Source organism: Hesperophylax consimilis, chromosome 10, assembly GCF_061612785.1.
Source record: "Hesperophylax consimilis isolate HC1 chromosome 10, BYU_Hcon_1.0, whole genome shotgun sequence".
NCBI lineage: Eukaryota > Metazoa > Arthropoda > Insecta > Trichoptera > Limnephilidae > Hesperophylax > Hesperophylax consimilis.
Window position 1 is genome coordinate 2,962,421 of NC_142845.1, and position 24,594 is coordinate 2,987,014.

At 38.5% G+C, this 24,594-nt stretch overlaps 1 protein-coding gene across 1 annotated transcript; it reads left to right on the forward strand.

The window, feature by feature from the left end:
- The first annotated feature begins 4,031 nt into the window (after positions 1-4,031).
- Positions 4,032-24,594, forward strand: LOC149420178 (alkaline phosphatase-like). The gene is made up of 10 exons (XM_089636315.1): positions 4,032-4,217; positions 8,626-8,849; positions 9,836-10,010; positions 12,109-12,287; positions 14,826-15,033; positions 16,439-16,579; positions 18,987-19,181; positions 20,865-21,071; positions 23,365-23,592; positions 24,581-24,594. The coding sequence occupies exons 1-10, from the start codon at positions 4,130-4,132 to the stop codon at positions 24,592-24,594; spliced, it is 1,659 nt and encodes a 552-aa protein (XP_089492441.1). The 5' UTR covers positions 4,032-4,129.

Sequence of the window (24,594 nt, forward strand, 5' to 3'; positions counted from 1 at the left end):
TTCAACCATTTTAGGAATGATCCATGTATACCAAGGGCTTGCAGTTTCGCGAGAAGGATATTAATATTTAACTTATCAAAGGCTTTTGAAAAGTCAGTATATATTGAATCTACTTGTGCACGAGACGTGAAAGCTTCACAGATATAGTGTTCATACAATAGAAGATTGGTTGTGGTAGACCGACCGGTCACAAAACCATGCTGTTCTGGAGTAATAATATGCCTAAACTTAACAGCAATTTTATCTAAGACAATACTTTCAAACATTTTCGGGGTGGTAGACAGTATGCAAATTGGTCTATAATTTAAAACACAATTTTTATCACCTGATTTAAATACAGGTGTCAAGTGATTAAGTTTCCAAGGATCAGGATATATTCCAGTTTGAAGTGACAGATTGAATATGTGTTGAAGTGGAGCTGCTATAAACTGAGCGCATTCCTTTATGAATACCGGTGGAATTTTGTCAGAACCTGACCCCTTCTTACAATCTAGAGATCTGATCTTTGTATTAACATCATCCAGAGAAATGTGGCATGTTGATATGTCAGTTACATTGGTGTATTTAAATTCAGGTATAGTTACATTATCATTTTTCTGTTCATAAACACTTGAGAAATGATCAGCAAAGAGGTCAACTATTTCTTGATCACTGTCAGCATGTTTTCGCCCTGAATACATTGATCGAGGACAGCCGTTGTTGTCTTTAAGAGAATTCACATAATTCCAAAAATGTTTTGGATTTGACTTGATAGTCTGCTCTACATCTGTAATATAATCTGAATAGCATTTTTTAGATAGACTTTTACATTTATTTCGTAAAACAGAAAAAATTTTATAGCAGTCAGTGGAGTTATCGGATTTAAAGTTAATGTGGGCAATTTTTTTACATTGAATGAGTTTTTTTAGTTCAGTACTAACCCATTTTGGGTAACAGTCGTTACGTTTTACAATAGAAGTTGGTATGCAATTTTCAATAGTATCATAAAGGTTTGAGTTGAACACATTTGTTGCTTCTTCTACGTTTGTAGACATAAAAATGCGGGACCAATTGAGCGAAGAAAGATATAACCGCACTTGATTATAATCGGCTTTCTTGTAGTTTAGTTCGTGAACGGGAGGTTGGGGACTAAGGAGTTCAATGGGTGCCAAATAAATGGTCGCTTGTAAAGGGGGATGATGAGAGTCAATGGATACTATTGATTCACGCGATTCGCTGACATTACTATTATTTATGTTTGATATGACAAGGTCAAGAATTCTGTCATTTATATTTTTAACATGATTTAATTGTTTAAGGTTGAGAAAGTTGATGATATCAATGATTAATTGGGCTTTAGCAGAAATGGGATTTGAAGACTCGGTGGGTTGTACCCAGTTTACATTTGGGAGATTAAAATCCCCAAAAATTATTAATTTTGCATCAGGATATTTCAATTTCAAAGATTCAATTTCATCACAATGTTTACAATACACATCAGCACTAACTTGGGGGGGGGATATACACACACACAATTATTATTTTTGTTGCTTTGAGTTTCACTAATATAGCTATTTGTTCAATGTTTTTATTTTTTAGTTTTAATAGTTTTGAATGGAACATCTTTCTGATCGATATTAAAACCCCGCCGCCAATAATATTTTCACGATCCAGCCGGTAAACATCGTAGTTGGTGAAGCCTAATTCAGGGGAAGATATATTTTCATGAAGCCAGGTTTCTGTTAGGCAGTACACATCGTTATTTATCGTTGGAATATTACACCTTAGGGTGTTGAGCTTGGTACGCAAACCTCTAACATTTTGGTAGTAAAATGTTAGTTTCGTGGGGAGTTTTTTGTATTTACAATAACAGGTTTATTGTTCTTATATTTGATTGTGAGACCTATTTCACCGTCTCGGGTTCTTTGGTCTAGGGTTAATCGTAAATTGGCGAGATAATTTCTTTGGGCTGGAGTTTGGTCGGAATAAATTTTAATGCCAGGGTACTCTGTTATGCTATTTTTTTTTCGCAAAATATCAATGGCTTGGGTGGGATTGTCAAGCATCACTTTTAGAGGTCTGGGTTTGTCCGTTTTTTTTATCCCCAGACGAAAGGTTGTGATGTTGGCCTTGGTGATGGTTGAGTTTATGGCCGTTAGTGTATTTGATATTTTTGTCGTGTCATCTGTAATTTTGTCAATTTGAGAGCAGGCCAAGCTTTCAGGAAAGTTGAAAATAATAATGTTTTTCGAACGTTTTTTCCTCTCCTCGAGCTCGTCAGCAGCTTCGCACATTGTTAAATTTGGTAAATATGAAGATTCATGTTGTGAGGTTGATTCTATCAATTTTGAGGAGACCATGTGTTCATATGACTTAACCTGTCCCTCGAGGATTCCAACTTTGACACCAACATCCAGCATGGTGCCAGAGAGGTTGGAAAGTTTGTTTAGTAATTTAGTCATCTGATCTTTAGTTAGTTTAAGTGCCGGATCAGTAATATTACTATATAAAGCACTAATTTCCTCCTTAGCCTTGTTGATATATGATAGTGCATCAGTGGTACTCATCTTGCAATTGGATTTTGTATATTAATAATTTATATAAGATGCAGTGACAACCCTGTTCATGCGTTGTCTATGACGAGAAGTGGGTGGGCGTTTCACTTGTACTCTTCGAAACTTTGATTGTATTAGTATTCTTCCTTCTAATCGGCTTTGTATGTGTGTGTCTAATGGAATCCAGTGACAGTTGAAATTTTAATTAATAATAAAGAATTACCGGTTAGGCAGCTGCAACTGTTGGTACACAATGTTAATTTTTGATTATGGTAAAGTACTCGTGGGTGCAAAACACTACTTTAAGCTCTTAATTTTAATATAATTATTAATTTGTGTGGAGCAAAAATTTACGTGTTGACTGTGACACTTAGGACGGGTTGTTTCGGAGAACTTGAACAATTCTTCAAATTTCAAAGTTAATTTTCAAGTTCTGTGAAAGATATTTTTAAGTTCTGTTTTTATTTCAGTTCTGTCAAGCAACTAGCCTATAATGACATAATAACAGAATTTGAATAGGACTTTCACAGAACCCGTAAATGAACGTTGAAATTTGATGAATTGTTCAAATTCTCCGAAACAACCCGTCCTTAGTATTGTTACTGTAAATGATTGTTTGTTCAAAATCGTAAAACTCCGAAAGTTTTTCACAGATTACTTTGAAATTTTGACAAACGTTAAATTTGAATACGCGTGTTTGTTAATACCTATATTATGTAGATGTCCCCGGATCCCCTTTGGAAGGTAAAAACATGTTTTTTTTAAACAGAGCCATCTGTTGGACGTAAAGGCAATACGCTCTATTGTTTCTCTATCTGCACAGACATACTGAGCCACTGTAATGCATGGCGGGGTTCAGCTAGTTTAAAATAAAAACCATTTTACAAAAATACCTGGTTTATAATTAAGTAGGTAGGCATTCAAGTGTACCTACTTACAAGTCTTATGATTTAATAAATCAAAACCACATTACGGTCTACTGTTAACAGAACTACTAGTATAATTGTATTATTATGCTTAAATATGATAGGTACCAACACCTACATTAATGAACTATGGTTTGTCTGTTTACCCGGAAAATGCAGGGTTCAGAGTCCTCTTTTCCGTATGATGTGTGCTAGAGCTTGGGCGATGATGCTAGAGGCTGGAGTCCCGCTGTTCCCAACTAAGAGATGAACATGGCACAGACTCAAGCAACACCGCAGTGCAGCGCGGTACATGACGGTGGTCACTCACATATCTTCTCCAGTTTCAAAACAAACCATTCAAACACACACAACATAACACAGAACATGCCAAACTGTTTACCCGCTCTCAAGTTCTTCAGTGGTGTTTGGTGTTGGCCCAAACTACTTTGGACGTCTCTTTGGTTAACGATGGACTCAAATAATAATCATCACGCTGTTAACTAAGTGCTTAAACGGATAGTAAAAATAATACATATGCGAGCAATGCGCTAATAAAAAGAGTGAGTAATGTTAATAAAAAATGAAGGGACAAGTTAAACTAAGCGGAAATGGAAAGTGCGTAGGTACCTAATTAAAAATGTGTTGTGATTATTATTTCTGTGTTCGTTATTAGTTTTTGTTGAAATTATGGCTCTAGTTTGCTGTCAGTTTTTTGCGTGCATCATTCTGCTATTTTTACCCTATTTGGAAGGAAATGTGGAAAGACAAAGTCAAGGTAAGAATTAATGATTTATAATGAAATTATGATTTGGGCATGTAGAGCGGGTGACCGAAGAAAGGAGTATGCGAAGAATACATGATACGAATGTAAATGGTAGAAGTCGGGGACGCCCCAGGAAGATACGGCACGACCAAGTTAATCAAATACTTGAGTTGTGTCCATAGTAGTATAACAGAAGAGTGTGTATGAGACGAAGTGTTTTTTTTTTTAATTTAATTTTATTTAATGTACTAGCAGACGTGTACCCAGCGTTGCCAAAAATATTTGTTTTACGACTTGATTGCAAAGCCTCTACTTTTCTCTACTTCTTGTAAAGAAAATGTGCATGTTTTATATATTTAAACATTCCGGAAGAAATTTTCTAAATGACAGTGAAAACTCTATCAAAATCCGTTGCGTAGTTTAAAAGAACAACGCGCACAAACAGACGCGATTATCGTCTTTGTTTTATGCTATTCAACCATTTATTTCATATATAACAAATAAAAAAAGAGTGGAACAAAAGATAAAAGTCCCATTAAACTACTTTTTAGTAGTTAATGAATGTGTATGAAGCAAGGAGTGTATTCCAAGAACGATTTGTTTGGCGGTACGTTCTCTCTGCCTACTCCTGCGGGGAATTTGCGTGATGGTCTGTTATTTAGTTGGTTAGTTTGTAATTAAATTAAAGTAAAAAATCTCTGTTTATTTTATTAAGAATCCTTCCTTCGTGACGGTAAAAGTTTAACAAATATATACATAAACCCGCATTCGGTATATATCTACTTATTGGACTAATGGGTAAACAAAAAACTAAATAAGTGTTCATCTTGCTGTAATTACTTTAGAAATCTAAGGAATATGTTGGAAAATCAATGGGAACCGAATTTGCAGATATCCCACTTCGAAAATCGGTTCTTCTTTCTTTTAACATGGTTAGACACATAAATACCATAAAATACAACAAACATATCGAAAACAATATTCTCACCATACAGTATAAATAGCAATTAACAGCCAATTACAGCCAAAAAATACACGAATGTATAAACACCAACATCTGCGATTGCTCTACTCTAGAAAACAATACATAACAAATAAAATAACCACGACTCATATTTGACCATAACCTCAAATGGACACATCATACAGAATCACAAATAAACTTCTCTAAAACAATACATATTTTCCTAAACATAAATAAACTAAACCAAATGAGACAAAGTACTCTCGGTGAATTACCTAATTAACAACAATAAACACAAATGAAAACATTGTATTTTAAACTTTGTAAATCCATAATAGAATTTTAAATCATTGTTTGGGGAGGAGCAACAAACATATATTATTATTATTATTATTATGTAATGAGCAGGCAGCATTCTGCTGATGCGCTCATATCTGATTTCACAACAAGTTTGACATATAAACGCAATAGAATCGAAATCGAAAAACGAAAATCGAAATGGAAAAACGAAATCTCATAGAAAACAATCTCAAAGGTAATACTTAAAAAAAAAACATAGAATGACTGACAGACCAAATAAATGTTTGACGCACTAGATTGACTAGATATACGACAATTATACATAATACACAAATAAACTACATTTATGATGACAAAAAAATATCACAAATACAATCTAACATAAAACATAAAACTCCGACGGTAACCACAAGCTTTGGACAAAGACACGACAAATACATATGGCAATAAATTCTTCCGATTGCTTTGAAATTTTGACATAACGTTGCATTCGAATACGCATAATGTGTTTTTATATACTTATATATTAAAATATGGATGTCACATGTGACAGGTAAAAACAGGCTTTTTTTAACATCGCCATCTATTGGACGTAAAAGCAACACTCGCTATTGTTTATTTGTCTACACAGACAGACTGAGCCACAGCAAACGCGTGGCGGGGTACAGCTAGTAGTGTTAAAAATATTTAAAGTTATTGTATCTAATTTTCCTGGGGAAAAATTTTATATTTTCTTGAAATTCTCTAGCCACCCTCCCCATGAATTTTTTGAACGCGCCGGCTCGCATTCGGAACGTGCGTAAGGAATTTGTTCCGTTCGGAACTAAAACGAACGTGTGCGGCAGTTAATGTATTTTCTGCTGATTCCGTGCATTCGGATGTCCGAATACGGAAAACGAATTCGGAAATCGAATACGAAAAACGTATGTATGCGGCCAGCCTTATATTTCAAGAGGTCCCGAAAAGTTAACGTGGACTGGGAAAAAACCTTTCACACCTTTTTTCTAACTTTTGGTAATTACTAGATATAGAGTGGTGGACTTTCTGCTATTTTCTGACAAAAAATTAAGAATTAATTATTTAAGAAGAACGACGAATTGACTTAAATTTAATCTATATGGTATATTTAATCTATAGACTCGAACATATTAATGAAGCAGGTTAAAACCAAAGATATTAGAAGAACGAGATGTGCTATGCGCAGTTCGTACTGAGTGGAATTGTTTTGCCGAGTGTCGCCGGTTTTGTTCACCAATACTACTGCACACCTTCGCTTGCGCTAAGGTATCCGCACTAATACATAGAACAGATTTCTGTGCGTACACGTCCCGATACCGTTCAAAGTACCCTAATTAGGTAGTACTCCGGCTACGGTCCGGCGGCCAACATAGCATATCTCGTTCTTCTAATATCTTTGGTTAAAACATATAATATGACACCAGTAATTGAGTACATGCTGCATAGATAAATAAAAAATAATTTCATGTTACTAGCTGACGTGTACCCGGCGTTGCTCGGGTTATGAATGGTTTGGAGTAATGTTTTGAGGTTGTGAACTTCAGTGTAAAAAAACTACATTTTCTCGAGTTTTATTCGACTGCGTATCTCATTCCAGTGCAGAGATAATAAGTCTTCCCCGGGCGTTCCCGAATTCTTCTGCCATCTCTTGCAATAATAAGAACAAAAAATCAGCGATATCGGTCCAGTAGCTTTTGAGTCTATAAGGTATAAACAAACAAACATTTTATATATTTTCCATTAATAAAATGCCGGCTACCCAGGAATTTTATTGACTATCATTTCGATAACTGTGCATGTACGTTATCCGCCTCACCAGACGATAATTCTGAGCATAAATAAACTTCTATAGATTGATAACTTCGGGCTTTTTTTATGAAACAAATTGGACCTAAAAAACCATAGATATGGCAATATATAGATTCTCATTCGGAGCCTACTTATTATACTATGCACCAATGAAAAATTTTGAAAGTTTATTCCATAGATTTTCAGAGTTTTTCATTGGTGGATATAGATAGGCAAACATGACGTCACAATATTTCGGTTCCAATTTTCGACCGGAGTTAAACCCCCTGGTTCTGAGACTGATATTAATTAGATTGTACGTTTATTGAAATGAGGCCTTTATTTTAACGTAGTTATGCGATCTAAGAGCAGAGCACGCTCTAGAAACAATCTGATTTTGCATGTAAAAATACATTATTTAGCGAACGGTGGTGTCATTCGTTGGAGGTTAATATTTTGTGCCGTCATCAACTCCTCGGCAGGAAGGATCGCTGTAAATCACTCGACGCCAAAGTCTTTTATAAATAAAGTTCGCCATTATTTAGTTCACGCGGCAGTCCAACTTGTCATGTTTACAGCGCGATTGATATTTAATAAGAAAGGTTTACAAGTTTTTCAACTGCGTTCGTAGGTATTAATTAATTTATGTTATTGTAAAGAGGCGATATAAGATTTAGGACTATAAGTAGGTACATGGAATGGAAAAGAAACATGTCACGCATTTTTTTGATTGACTCGCTGAAGTCCCCGGTATTGCCCGGGCTTTACACAGAGTTTTTAGAAATTAGATGTAGACAACTATGTGCAAAATTTAAAAATCAACATTTTGTATTAGAGGGTGGGAAGAGGAGTGGGGATGATTTTTATAAATCAGTGTAGACAGTGACCTTCTTCTTGTTTTGAAAGTCAAGTGTGCAAAATTCCATCAATCTCGGAATAAAAGTTTATATTTGTACAAAAATCAATCAGTCATTTTTTTTTATATATAGATAGAACATAAGATAGACAGATTTCTTTGAATACTTATGCTGATTTATTCGAATGAACTTCTTAGATTTCTAAATACTGTCTCATCTCTCAACTACAAATTCATTCAGTCGAATGTATTTCTCACATTTACAAATATTTTGCTCTTTTTTTCTCTTAAGAGGGTGAACAATATTATCGTCTTCCCAATTTGGCCACCTTCACAGAAAGGTGGATCAATCTGTACTCTTCTGATAATCTTTATCTAAAATGTACGCCTGTCAGAACAATATTCTGCAATACACATACTTACGTGCTATGCAAATATTTTTGTTTTATTTTTACTAAAAATTTCAAAGGGTGGCATATTTTAAAATATTTCAGATCAACACTACTGGTACAAGTCAGCCCGCTCGGCCATAGAGAAGCGACTCCAGGCCGCGGGTCTCAGGGTACCCGTCGCTCGCAGCGTGGTGCTGTTCGTAGGGGACGGCATGGGGCTCTCCACGCTCACTGCAGCGCGCATCCTCAAGGGGCAGAGGGCCGGGGGGCTCGGGGAGGAGGCCGACTTGCTGTGGGATACTTTCCCCGCTACGGCACTGTCCAAGGTAAATATGGTATCTTATAAGAATCTCAGAAGATTCAGCTAAGTCAGATCAACACCGCACCAACCTACCTACACTGTGCTAGTTTTCAACCGGAAAGTACCGGAACAGTGTTCCTAAAACTGATGACAAACAGTCATCAAATTTTTAGGTCCTTTGGGCGATGCACTAGGTCGTGTAATTTTTTTAATCGGGCCGCTAACAATAACACTCATTATGTAGAAAGCGATAAGGTTTAAATTCCCTCTTAACACTAGCCGCTGGTTTTGAATTATGCAAAAGAAAAAAAAATCACCAAAAAAAAGTTTTTATTTTATTTTGCGTATGTTCACACAGAAATATTTAAATTTTTTAGCACAATTTTCCAAAGAACTTAATTTTCCACATTGTACAATAAAGCCATAACCGAAAAGGGGATCGTAAGTAGGAGATTTTAAACTATAAAGCAGTTTTAATAGGCCTGATACCTATTTTTTGCGGTTATAAAAAGATTTATTAAAAAAAAACACTCTTCTCGCAGTATTTAGTTTTGATGACCTCGTCCCCCACCCCCCACCTAACATAATCTCACATCAACACGCAATAACAAAACTCACTAAAGTTGCCGGTAAGCTAGCAAGATAAATGGCGTATTATTTACTATATTGCCGAACAATTTATTGTAATGGCCGACAATAGTCGTACCCCTGCAAGATTTACGTAATGTATGAGACAAATTCACGACACAAAAAAAACGATCTGCTGCAATAACTTCACAAAACTTCGCGCTTTAAATTATGACAGCGGCGTTCCTGAAACTCCATTACCTTGTCTTAATTCCCTTACGATTTCTTTCAGAAAGTGCAGTAATGTCTGATGAATTTCTGCTTCACTTGTTTTAAGTGGGTTGTAGAACAACCTATTTGGAAAATTTCTCTAACGAAATATGTGGAAAGGGCAGATATTGTTTGTTGATAAGCCGTTAGTTAACAGTAATCCATTTTGTCCAGACCTACAATGCTGATGCCCAGATCGGCGAGTCTTCTGCCTGCGCTACAGCACTGATGTGCGGCGTGAAAGCCAACTACGAGACGGTGGGGATGGACTCCAGCGTCAAATTTGGGGAGTGTAGCAAGAGCTTCCAAAGCAGGGTGCCTTCTCTGCTGACGTGGGCTCAGGAGGAAGGTAGGAACTAAACCAACTTATTACAACATCACTGCAATTTTACTCACAAATGCGGAAATACCTGGACTATGTTTCGACCCTATAATTATCTGATCATATAGAAGATACTTCACTCCATTCATATTTATTCTAAGCTTTTTACAAGTCGAGCGAAAAGTCTGGGGTTTTGCGTAAGTAGTCATTCTCAGGGATAACTCCAATCGAAAATTTGAAGCGAAATATTGTGACGTCATATGATTGCCTAATCCACCAATAAAAAAACTTTGAAAGTCTATGGAATAAACTTTCAGAGTTTTTCATTGGTGAATAGTATAATAAGTAGGCCCCGAATGAAAATTTTACTGTCTATATATTGGCATATTTATGGTTTTTTTTAGGACCAATTGGTTTCATACAAAAAGGCCGAAGTTATCGTTTTAGTGAGTGGTTTATTTATGTTCATTCTCCACTAGAAAGTCTGCGAAACAGGGCGACCAAAGAGGGATGTTTCGCTAGTTCAACTTCACAAGCTCTCTTCAACAGCTCCATTGTTTAGTCGTTACTCTTGCAGCTTGCACTCTAGGCAAACAACCACAATATCAGCAATCGGCAGCAATGCAAGCCAGCTGTATACTGAGGTCGTTTCAACCGCAAATTAACCACATCTTTGCGGTGTGAATTTTCAGCTCTAAGTATATATGAGTATTTCTTAGGATTTCAATTTGTACTGAGTGACAGGCCTGTTCCCGAGACTGGTTGAGGAGTGGGAGGAATGGATTCATACGTCAGTTGCTCCTGGACACAATAGCAAGGACAGATTCCGAGCCACCCCTCACACCCCTTTCCTTCATAAAAAGTACTATTCTTACACATAATCCCTAAGATGACAGAGGCCCTGAGGGAAAAATATTTTCCTCGTGATAAGGGGTAAATACCCAACAAAACTGAAAATATTTTTCTTTAAATCCAGGCACAGCAAATATCTAGTACAACACAAATTTTGTTCGATATAAATTAAAATTTCTACCCAAAAACCGGCATTTTTATTTTATTTATCATTATATTAACTCTGTAAGTAGGGTAAGATTTTTTTTAAATAATTACAAATTCTAAAGTTTTCTAATCACGCAAAATTGAAATCGGCCCATGTTTAAACATTTAAAACACAAATAAATAAACACTACTAATACTAGAAATTAGCTAAACCTTTGACTTGTAAAAATAATTTTTCAGATTGCTTGGGTATTATGGCCCCAAATCTAAATTTAAGTTTTGTATGGAAAAGTCTGCAATATAAATATGGGGATCTGGTAGTGAGACAATGAAATATGATGTTGTGTGTTGTGTCACAGTTTTTATTTTGAATCAGTTGGGAGATGGCTCTGGACCGATGACGGTGATACCAGGCGTCGACGGCGATAACGGCGATGATGTGGTCGAGGCGCGGGTCAGTGAGTCGACGCCGCGTTGGTGGAGACCGGCCTCGTGGATGTGTCCAGCGCTGTTGAAGACGTGGAGTCTTCCGGGAACTTCAGTGTGAACGAGGTAGCCGAAGGTGCGATGGACCTGGTCGGCAGATGAGCGGGAGATGCAGGCCGGCGACGATGCCGCGGGGTCAGCGCTGGCCAGGAATGTGATATAACCGGGGCCAGGGCGCTGAGGTGAATCCCAAGGAGTCCATGGTTGTAGTCCGTGCAAAACCGGGTGTAGATGAGTAGGTCCTGTAGCGATGAGGTGAAGAAAGAGCGAGGCGTGACGCGGGGGTAACCGGCCATAACGGCCGACTCCTCCGTTACGCCGAGACGGACTTCTCGAGTGGAATGATGATGTACTTAGGTCCTCCTCCGATTATATAGGTGCTGATTCCTCTGTTCTCGTCTTCCACGGGTTGGAGCAGCGTCTGGACATCGAACCCGGAGGATCGCTGACTCGGTTCATTGTATCAATGTTTTGCATCCCCCTGCATTCCTTCACATTCGTATTATCAGCAGTTTACGTATTGCGGTATCAAAGGTCGATATTTTAATTGACGTTTCGTAATGCATTGTAGTCTGATTGTTGATATGATGATGCTAGCAGCGGTGATGCGGCTGCTACATAAATAAATGTATGGTTTCAGGTAAAGCTACCGGTATTGTGACCAACACGCGAGTGACGCACGCCACGCCCGCGGCGCTGTACGCGCACGCCTCCAGCAGATTCTGGGAAGACGATTCCAAGGTGGAGGTGCTGGCCCGTCCCTCGTGCAAGGACATCGCCCGCCAGCTGATGGAGGACGAGCCGGGCAGGAATATAAAGGTAATGCTTTGACTTTAAGTGGAATGGTTTCAGGTAAAGCTACCGGTATCGTGACCAACACGCGAGTGACGCACGCCACGCCCGCGGCGCTGTACGCGCACGCCTCCAGCAGATTCTGGGAAGACGATTCCAAGGTGGAGGTGCTGGCCCGTCCCTCGTGCAAGGACATCGCCCGCCAGCTGATGGAGGACGAGCCGGGCAGGAATATAAAGGTAATGCTTTGACTTTAAGTGGAATGGTTTCAGGTAAAGCTACCGGTATCGTGACCAACACGCGAGTGACGCACGCCACGCCCGCGGCGCTGTACGCGCACGCCTCCAGCAGATTCTGGGAAGACGATTCCAAGGTGGAGGTGCTGGCCCGTCCCTCGTGCAAGGACATCGCCCGCCAGCTGATGGAGGACGAGCCGGGCAGGAATATAAAGGTAATGCTTTGACTTTAAGTGGAATGGTTTCAGGTAAAGCTACCGGTATTGTGACCAACACGCGAGTGACGCACGCCACGCCCGCGGCGCTGTACGCGCACGCCTCCAGCAGATTCTGGGAAGACGATTCCAAGGTGGAGGTGCTGGCCCGTCCCTCGTGCAAGGACATCGCCCGCCAGCTGATGGAGGACGAGCCGGGCAGGAATATAAAGGTAATGCTTTGACTTTAAGTGGAATGGTTTCAGGTAAAGCTACCGGTATCGTGACCAACACGCGAGTGACGCACGCCACGCCCGCGGCGCTGTACGCGCACGCCTCCAGCAGATTCTGGGAAGACGATTCCAAGGTGGAGGTGCTGGCCCGTCCCTCGTGCAAGGACATCGCCCGCCAGCTGATGGAGGACGAGCCGGGCAGGAATATAAAGGTAATGCTTTGACTTTAAGTGGAATGGTTTCAGGTAAAGCTACCGGTATTGTGACCAACACGCGAGTGACGCACGCCACGCCCGCGGCGCTGTACGCGCACGCCTCCAGCAGATTCTGGGAAGACGATTCCAAGGTGGAGGTGCTGGCCCGTCCCTCGTGCAAGGACATCGCCCGCCAGCTGATGGAGGACGAGCCGGGCAGGAATATAAAGGTAATGCTTTGACTTTAAGTGGAATGGTTTCAGGTAAAGCTACCGGTATCGTGACCAACACGCGAGTGACGCACGCCACGCCCGCGGCGCTGTACGCGCACGCCTCCAGCAGATTCTGGGAAGACGATTCCAAGGTGGAGGTGCTGGCCCGTCCCTCGTGCAAGGACATCGCCCGCCAGCTGATGGAGGACGAGCCGGGCAGGAATATAAAGGTAATGCTTTGACTTTAAGTGGAATGGTTTCAGGTAAAGCTACCGGTATTGTGACCAACACGCGAGTGACGCACGCCACGCCCGCGGCGCTGTACGCGCACGCCTCCAGCAGATTCTGGGAAGACGATTCCAAGGTGGAGGTGCTGGCCCGTCCCTCTTGCAAGGACATCGCCCGCCAGCTGATGGAGGACGAGCCGGGCAGGAATATAAAGGTAATGCTTTGACTTTAAGTGGAATGGTTTCAGGTAAAGCTACCGGTATCGTGACCAACACGCGAGTGACGCACGCCACGCCCGCGGCGCTGTACGCGCACGCCTCCAGCAGATTCTGGGAAGACGATTCCAAGGTGGAGGTGCTGGCCCGTCCCTCTTGCAAGGACATCGCCCGCCAGCTGATGGAGGACGAGCCGGGCAGGAATATAAAGGTAATGCTTTGACTTTAAGTGGAATGGTTTCAGGTAAAGCTACCGGTATTGTGACCAACACGCGAGTGACGCACGCCACGCCCGCGGCGCTGTACGCGCACGCCTCCAGCAGATTCTGGGAAGACGATTCCAAGGTGGAGGTGCTGGCCCGTCCCTCGTGCAAGGACATCGCCCGCCAGCTGATGGAGGACGAGCCGGGCAGGAATATAAAGGTAATGCTTTGACTTTAAGTGGAATGGTTTCAGGTAAAGCTACCGGTATTGTGACCAACACGCGAGTGACGCACGCCACGCCCGCGGCGCTGTACGCGCACGCCTCCAGCAGATTCTGGGAAGACGATTCCAAGGTGGAGGTGCTGGCCCGTCCCTCGTGCAAGGACATCGCCCGCCAGCTGATGGAGGACGAGCCGGGCAGGAATATGAAGGTAATTCTTTAACTTCCGATCTTTTACCGCCAAAATTCCAGGATCCATTGGACCTAACATGAAACCTATGTCATCTTTGTGGATACTGTGTAGAGGGTCTTTTTTATGAGGCTAAGGGGTGAATATGCCCGAGTACGCATAGGTGTCGAAGGAATCAATTACCCTAGTTTCTCGGTGCATCTTCCATTGAAATACCGGTAGAACAAGAACAGCATTCCCACCTGACGCCTGTGCTCTAAAGGTTGTTATTTGTTGAAGATCGTTAAGATAGAGGCAACAAAAAGAAAATGCCTCCAATCTTGATGGTCCGCTATTTCTTTTCAGTTATAGGTAATGATGTGTCATTTTGATTCATCTATCATTTGTAACCAGTAATGTAACCTAATCCTAACCTATCCTAACCTACTCTTTGTCGCAGGTAATTCTAGGCGGGGGTCGTCGCCACTTCACGTCCATGGCGACAACGGACCCCGAGCCCCCGCACAAGGAGGGACGCCGGCTGGACGGGCGGAACCTGATCGAGGACTGGCTGCGGGAGAAGCACCGCAGCGGGCGGGTCGCCAGTTATGTCACCACAAGCGAAGAACTGCAATCTGTGGACACAGTTAATACTGAATATTTGTTAGGTAGGTTCATTCAAGAAACGGCACAATTCATGAAAGATAACTATGGAAAAATCGATTTTATATTTTAATTTTTAATGTTTCTCTGTGTAACCAACTCCACTGTATTGTTTTAGAATTATATAACTTTACAATTGAAAAAGTCCTCCACAACACAGGTGAACTCCTAGCGTGGAGGACAATATACCATACCATTGTTTAACAAATATATTAAAGAATAAATAAAAAAATAAAAAATAAAAAAATTGAGTGATCTAGCCCGGTAGATCGATAAAAGTTTTATCGATAATATACATACGTATATAATGGTTTCATATGGTTTACAATATGTAATAATCTAAACATTTTCAGAAATAATATTTAGACATGAAAGATTTCTTTAGGTGTGTTAAAAATGTCGATATTATTTGTATATATTCGTTTGCTAAACTACGTAGGAGAGGAATTGAAAAGTGACAATGAAATAGGTCCTTATGCTTAGTGTGTCGAATACGTTCTCTAATATTAACTAGACTTAGAAGTTCGCAACAGTCGAGCTTCGAATTAACGATTTTAAAAAAATTAGAAACATTATGTCGGTATCTTGTCATTGTTACCGAGTGTGACTGCAGATTGCATACAAACAAACAACAGTTCACAGTGACTTAAGTGTTCTTAATTTATTTGACATGAACTGAGGTTTGAAGCACTGACCGTGCTAAATATCCTGGACGTGTAAAGGACATGAATAAGAAGTATTTATAATTACCCTTAATAAAGAGGAACACAAGAAATGCGATGTTAGCGCGTTTTATGATCCAAAAGTCTGACCATTCTTTGCTTAAATTTCAAATAAGTAGTTACCTACATACCGACCACAAAAATTCGACTCATCACCTTTATAAAATTTTTATTTCCATCAAATGTATATATGCGATATACAATGTCAGGCAGTGTAAGAGAGATGGAGCGCAAGCTAAATGAACTGGAACCAAAAAGTCAGTAGCTTAGTTGGTTTCCATTCAAATCTACATGGGATGAAAGCATAATATCTAGTGTGTATTATAATTTCAATCATCTGTGCGATCTGCATAACTCTGTTTGAAGGACTTAAATTTGCTTCGAATTTAAGTGTCATTTTCAAGATTGGAACTGGTTGTGTAAAGAATTCAGACAAACGATAAAGTACCTACCTATAATATAATATTAACAGAAAATTAATTTTGACATGTTCAAAATTAGAACTGATTTGTTACAATTTTTCATACAATACTGTGATTTGTCTAACTAATCACAGCACCAGCTGAATATATTATAGAACCAGCAGACGCAGGGGCCAGAGTTATTGAGAAAAGTTGCGGCTACAGTACGTTCAGTCAATACATACACGTTTTAACACCACACAATCACTTTTATTATTTTTTTGCAGGTCTGTTTGCTAGTTCTCACATGGAGTTTGATTCAGAGCGTGACGGTGGCCCCAACGGAGATCCTTCTCTATCGGAGATGACCTCGAAAGCCCTGGACCTCCTCATGAAGTCAGAAGACGGATACTTCCTGATGGTTGAGGGTAAATACATTAGTAAAAATAATAAATAATTAAAAAGCATGACAGGAAACACCTGCTATCAGTGTAAGCATTCCCAGGTATGAATAACGTGACAATATTTGAAAAACTCCTACTAACATTATTGTGGACAGAGATGTGCAAAATGGGTACCCAAAACCATTTGAAATGCAAAATGGAAATGGGTCAAAACTTTTCCATTTGAAAATGCAAAATGCAAAATGGTTTTTAGAAAAGCATTTCAAATGCAAAATGCAAAATACCTATTTTCAAAATGCATTGAAAATGCAAAATGGTTTCTCAGGTCAAATCATAGACATGTGAATATTAGTAGACCTGCCCTAAGTGATTAAAAGCGTATTATTCCCCACTCCCCATACCGGTTCCATTGGAGCCGGCTGGGCTCGCGTATGGCTTCCCGTGAATCTTGAGAATGTGACGTCATCATTCTTGTTCGAACTAGCGTTGAGCTATGGTCGAGGCATTTTATGAAATAACACGGCAAAATAGTAGCTTGTGATATGAAAACTTGTAAAAATAGATGTGAAAAAGAGAATAAACCCAATTGTCGTATTACATTCCATATGTAAGCATCATTTTAAGCTTATTCACGTCGTATAATATGAATCAGTTGTAGAAACATATACTATCACATCGAGCCAACATTGGTCGAATGTAGCGATTCTCAAGTGTGCGCATCGTTGTTACTGGGAAGTAAATTATGAACACTTATAAAAGTGTCTTAACTAAATACGTAAACAAAATATTCGACTCTGAAAATAGAAGAAATTTTTTTTTGCCGAATTTGGACTTCGCAAATTTGTTCATAACGTGGCGAGTAATTTGCGCTCCCATGTAAATATGTCTATTCATTCAAAAGCAGATTTTACTTTTAAGAACTAAATGGTGATATTATAAAGCGAGATGCCTATATACTGTCAGATTGATTTATTGACGAATCACAGTCAGCTTTACCCCCTTCGTTCTTCAACAGTTGATTTTACCCCTCACCTTTAATTTCTAGTCTATATATTCATATGTCTGTGGGTCAAATAATTATAGAATTTTTAAACAATTTTGTCATTTAATAATGGACATCAATGTAGAACAAACATTATAGATGATGGTAAATCCAAAAACACCACGACTACAGATTATGAAACCACAAAAAATTTGAGCGGGACTAATGTTGCCAACGTAAAAACATAGAAACTGCTATCTAATATTTAATATTACAGCGTCATGGCCCCATGTTCAGTATTTGAATCAGTATTTTTTGTAATGGTATCACTCAGTTGCCAGGGCTCCTACCAGGGAGCAACTTGACAAATGGAAATTATCTCTCATAGCGAGGTTGAGGACCGACTGATATTTGTGAAAAAAAGATGATTGGAGATAGTAGGAAGAATGTTGCAAAAAAGCATTTAAAATGGAAAATGAATTGTGAAAAGCATTTAAAATGCAAAATGCAAAATGGTTTTTAGAAAAGCATTTAAAATGCAAAATGGAAAATACCCATTTTGCATTTTGCATTTCCATTTGAAATGGATTTATTTGAAATAATGCACATCTCTGATTGTGGAAGATATTACTTGTGTTGTGATGGTGGACATGGTTAGCAGAGGAATTGAACCCATGATACCGAGTGGGAACCAGACTCATGAGTCAACTTTGCCACTAACTGTTCACTTTACAAACTCTGCTAAGCGATAAAGATATTAGACAATGGAGAAAAATTGTATAAAACATAGAATAAAGAAGTACACTAGAAATACCTTCCATGTGGATTTGAATAGAAACAAAACAACACCACTGACTTAATACCTTTTGGTTTTATCCCATTTAGCAAACGCTCTGTCTCTCTTACACTTGCCTGACATTATACATCCCTGTCCCATTTGAATTTGAATGATGATTTTCATTGTGTTTTTTGCTTATCTCTGTTCATTTTGTTAACATTATTTTATGATGTACATATATCATATCATGGATGAATTATACCTTATTTATCTAATACATTTAATTTACGTGTTTTTTTACTGATTTTCTTTTTCTATCAATTCATCTTTATGTTTTTCTTTTGTATTTAATATATATCTTATTCGGAAACTATACTGGTTTATGCAACTCAGTAAACATGTATTTTTTTATAAAAATATGTATATATGTTATTGAATTGTAAAATATGTAAATATGTTATTGAATTGTTTCTTTCCCTAATAAACTAAAATAAATTTATGAAACCCAGTTTTAAAGAAAACTTATTGAAAATTTAAGCAAAGAATAAACTGAATTTTTTATCACGAAAAACGCCTACATTGCATTTTTATTGTTCTTTATTATACAATTAATTATTGCATGCATCTTCCTGTGACTAATGAATTGACCATCAATTTTCTTTTTTGTCCAGGCGGCAGAATAGACCACGCTCACCACTTCAACAATGCGTTTCGCGCGCTCGATGAGACCCTCTCTCTGGAGCGGGCTGTGGCTACCAGTATGGCCAAGGTCAACCTGTCCAACACGCTGCTGTTGGTCACAGCTGACCACTCCCACGTCATGGTGCTCGGGGGCTATGCCACGCAAAGGGGGAACTCTATATTCGGTGGGTATACATCCTAAAAATTTAAGCCACGGAGAAAATCAATAGACATTGGAAAAACTCCATTACTTTTTTGCACATATAAGCAATTGAAATGAGATGTCACATATCCTTACCCTAACATATACATGTATAACATTTCATAAATATTATACATAGCTTGACATAATTGTAAACATAATCTAAAGGAGGAACTAACGAGATTCCAGTGAGGATATCATTATATATGTATATTTGTCAAAAAAATATATAATAAAACACTCATTATTATAACGATCTGTAAGAAGTTGGACGCTTCTCTACGCCAAAGAGAATAGTCAGGAAACTCAGAAGAAGATTTAACAGATTTATTGTTGAATCAAATTAATTACACAAAAATAATCGATAATCATTGAGTGATCATGCAGAGTAACGTTATGCCGAGTCGGACTTGTTGAAGCGAGTGGAATGATGCAAGTACTTAGGTCCTCCTGCGCTTATATAGGTGATGATTCCTTCGTTCTCGTCTTCCACGGGTTGGAGCAGAGCGTCTGGACATCGAATCTGACTCGGTTCATTGAATGAATGTTTTTCATCATCCTGCATTCCTTTACGTTCGTCTTTTCGGCAGTTTTCGTATCGCGGTTATCAATGGTCGATATTTCAATTCATGTTTCGTAATACATTGTAATCTGACTGTTGATTCAGCTTTTCTTCTCCTGGAAGGTGTAAGCAGCGGTGACGCGGCTGCTACAGATCTAACGAAATTCCAATTTGAGAGGCGGGTATACCGCCGCCATGGAAACCATTCATTGGATAACCAACTGCCATGTCACCCCAAGTGGTTTGATACGTATGGTGATTAGCAGGGTTGCCCGGGTTCGTGGGGTGAGGATTGTCTAGGTCTTGGCTTCCCAGATCTTCCTCTCCTTTCTATCCTTAAAAAAACCCTCCACATAGGATCCCCAAAGATACCATAGACTCAGAGGGAAATTATTTTCCTCAGGGTCTCCTGTATGGAGTTAACCTAAAAAGACCAAACGAACAAATTTTTAAATCCATGGGCTATTAAAAATGTATCCGTGCCATTAAGGTAAGGGATTGAAGACATAAGAAATTAGTTTTCATATACATCCCTTGAGGTGTTTTTGCACAAAAACGGCGCTATACAAGTCATCCAAGTATTATTATTATTATTATTATTTTCTTTAATTTAAAAACTTTTTTTACAATCCTTTGACATAATTATATTCAGAAAAAAAAATTCTGCTATTGCTAAATAATATGTTGCACTGATTATATTATCTATTACTTGCGTCTCTTACTTTTCTGTAATATTTGTATTTGATATTTATTTTTAATTTTGAATTTTTATTTGTTTTATATTTTAATCTTTATTTAGGTATATGAGAATTAATGTGTCTTTGTATGTGTATTTGTTTGTTAACTGAGTTTTTATAACTGGATTGTTCTCAGGTAAGTGAGATCGTCTGTAAAAACCCAGTATAAATAAATAAATGAATAAATAATGATTCACGGTTATTTTTTTAAAGAAAAACACACTTTCCCGGGTTACGAATAACCTGACAATATTTGAAAATCTCTTATTACCATCAAAGCAAGCAGAAAATGTTGCTTTTGTCGTTATGGAGGATTTGCCAACTCAGTCACTGACCAGTTGAATATATTTTATAAGATATTTTGCAGGTTACGACAGAAATCCATCAGATATAGATCAGCGCTCCTACACCACGCTACTGTACTCCAACGGGCCCGGGGGCATCCCGAACCCCCGGAGTGAGAGGAGGGCTAGAGGGGGGCTTCCGGAGAAATATAAGGACACCATTCAGAGGGCGGCGGTAGCACGGGGGTGGGCCACACATGGCGGGGAGGATGTGCCGGTCTATGCCATTGGTAGGTTCACATTTAATTTTCGGAGTTTGTTTATATCGATTATTTGATATTGATTGTAAAAATGTCATTCATATAAGTACAGGATTTATGTAAAGCAGAATGTTAAATACTATTTCACATTCCTACCTATTTCTATTACTAATTACCATAATGTGTAAAATACTTTATTAAAATATTATTTCTAAATAATACTAATTACCGTAATGTGTAAAATCCTACTATTTAATGGCTAAATTTGAATCTTTTTTGTCCTTTGCAAAATTTCTTAAGAGAGTTTCACTGTACACTGTGACTGGAAATTCGTAGTACAAGCTGAAAACTGGAGATTCTACATCACATAGAGCAATGAAAGTGGGGGTCGCAACTAGGGCTGCCACCTTTCGAAAACAGTAGACCCGGAGATTTTAGAAATATAGTTTTATTTTATTAAAATAATAATAATAATAATAAATAATAAACTGGTATGTGGGGAGGTTAGTGCAGTCCCACACATTCCATATAGAGATACAAAAAATATATGATCAAAAACAAAAAGATAGAACAGAAAAAAAAAACAGAATAAATTGAAAAACTTTTTTATTATGAATTATTCACTCAGTCAGACAGTCACGAACTCCGCGCCGTGATGGTCGTCTGTCGCTTCGATGCCACCGCCCGGTCTGACCTGGAGATATAGATGTTAAACCGTAGCCCGGACATGCACCATGCAAACCCGTAGACTCCGGGTAAAACCCGGAGAGGTGGCAGCCTTAGTCGCAACATCAATAAATAATATATCATTGAAGAAGAAGATAGTACTAATAAATCTACACAAAATGTGGAACAGAACAAGACACAGAAAATAAAAAGATAACGATAACTACTAGGAATCGAACCCAAGATCTGTTGTCTTACCAGGACATGCGTCTTGACTACTCGACTATTGGAACCAATGTAATAAACTTCATATTTGTAGCTCTAGTATTTCAAATTCAGATTTGACAATATTATCTTGCAACTGTGAGGCATGGAACTGGCAGAGATAGGATGAAAGTAGACTGAATGCTATAGAAACATGATTTACTCGAAAACGAAAGCATAATCAAAAAGACACAAAATCGACTCCACGTGTAATATGGATTCACCAGTTTCCCGCTTGTACTATCAGTTTCCGGACACAGTTTATATCTTAAATTTGGAGTACTAAGACTTTAAATTTTAGATAAAGAAATTGTTATTCAAAATAAACAATCGCTTAGTTTTAAATTACAAACCGGGTGATCTTTAGAGAAGGCAAAATGTGCAAATGGCCTGAGTGCTTACAGGAGCTATAGGCAAATGGCCCGAGTGCTTACAGGAGCTATAGGCAAATGGCCCGAGTGCTTACAGGAGCTATAGGCAAATGGCCTGAGTGCTTACAGGAGCTATAGGCAAATGGCCCGAGTGCTTACAGGAGCTATAGGCAAATGGCCTGAGTGCTTACAGGAGCTATAGGGAAGTAGCCCGAGTGCTTACAGGAGCTATAGGCAAATGGCCCGAGTGCTTACAGGAGCTATAGGCAAATGGCCCGAGTGCTTACAGGAGCTATAGGCAAATGGCCCGAGTGCTTACAGGAGCTATAGGCAAATGGCCCGAGTGCTTACAGAAGCTATAGGCAAATGGCCTGAGTGCTTACAGGAGCTATAGGCAAATGGCCTGAGTGCTTACAGAAGCTATGGAATTCATATATGACTGTCGTTTAGTATTGAAACAGTTTTGTGATTATTCCACATTCCAATGTCCTATTCAAATTGTCATTTCCATTTGTTCCTTTCCTAAAAGTTTTATCTTGGAAGAAACAAGAATTGAAAAAAAGAAGACCAACGCCAGTGTAATTCATTTGTTGTTTTATGATTCGAATTTTCGTCGTAGTTGAGAGTGCATGTTATTTTGAAATCGATCGATCTCGTGAAAAGTCCATTAAATAATGCAAATATCATCCCCAATGTTCAATATTGTCGTGTGGTGAATGTTAATAGAATTTGTGTTGTGAAAATCTAACATTAATGGTGATTGTAAGGTATACACTTAGAAACTATAAATGACTCACGGCATCTTCAATAAAGCAGCAGGACTCAAAAGAAACCAACATCACCACCAGATAAAGGCTTCCTTTCCTCTCTCCTCGTTTTTCGTTGAGATAATAACACAATTCCTTTATATATATACAGTACATTTAAAATGCCATTCGGGCATCAAACAACTGATTTTATTTTGTATCAATAATATGTAATAATTGTGACAATACTATTTCTGAATTAATAATCTGTTTTAGGTCCCATGGCAAACCAGCTCTTCAGTGGCACAGTGGATCAGACCTATATCCCCCACGCCATAGCTCGGGCAGCTTGCATGGGCCCCTTCAAAGACACCTGCGCTCCCTCCGTAGTAGAGGCCTTCAAGAGACCACCTCTGCAATCCTCCAACTCTGGCTTCTTTAAAAAATCTCCGAGTGTTAAGTTGCCGGAGAAAAGGACGTTGTTTAGTAAAGGACTTGTGCAAAGTGATTTCCGGACATGTAATCCATTCATGTTGATAGTTTGTAATTATATTGTATCTGTAATTCTGAGGTGTTGAACCCAAATGATATATTTAAAAAAAAGTTCTATCATAAGGCAAATAAACCAGTTTTAATTAATGTATTAGTATAAACAATGCATTACAGTATACCTACGTAACAATATTGTTAAGAGCTATGGTTCGGATAAATTTTCGAATAGTATTCAAAACTCTTTCTCAGCCGATGTGCGCCGTATTTAACCTCACAGCCGCCGCCGGTCGCGCGCGTGGCAAATTCTTGAATATAATAGCGACGCTTCCGGAAGCCTTCAGATCGATCTTTCAAGAACTTTCCAGAGACCCACCGTCCAATCATGACTCGACCGTCGTAACAATATTATTATTAATGATGAATTCTACATGAAATAGTTCATCTCGAAATCGTTCACTTTACTGGAACAAATTTTCTCTGATAATTGTCTATTAATTATTCACAAAATTTGTAAGAATTTGTAGGTGTATATTAAATTTAAGAAAGTGGACTAAATAAAAAAATGTATACGCTATATCGTTTATTTGCACCTATAATTATAATCTTTTGAAATATAAAACATAAAGACAGATACAACACTAACATTAAATAATTGTAACATAGCAAGTATATTATAGTACATAAACCTAAACTATTTAAAGTTAATAAAAGTTTTTTTTTATATCATAACATGAATTTACAAAATATAACAAATTACAAAATAAATCATAAAAATAGATATTGCCAATACTCTTGCCTATTAAACAATATTTTAATACTATCAATACATAATTAATTTTTTGGATATTGTTTATTTATTTATTAGCGTTATAAACAGTCTTTATACATGCATAGATGACAAGAGTGATAAGAGTATTTATGTCATTGACCAATAAAATAACGTCAAAACAAACCATAACAGAAAAATACATAACAATTATGCGTTGGATTTATCACCCAGGCATCGCGGGTTGA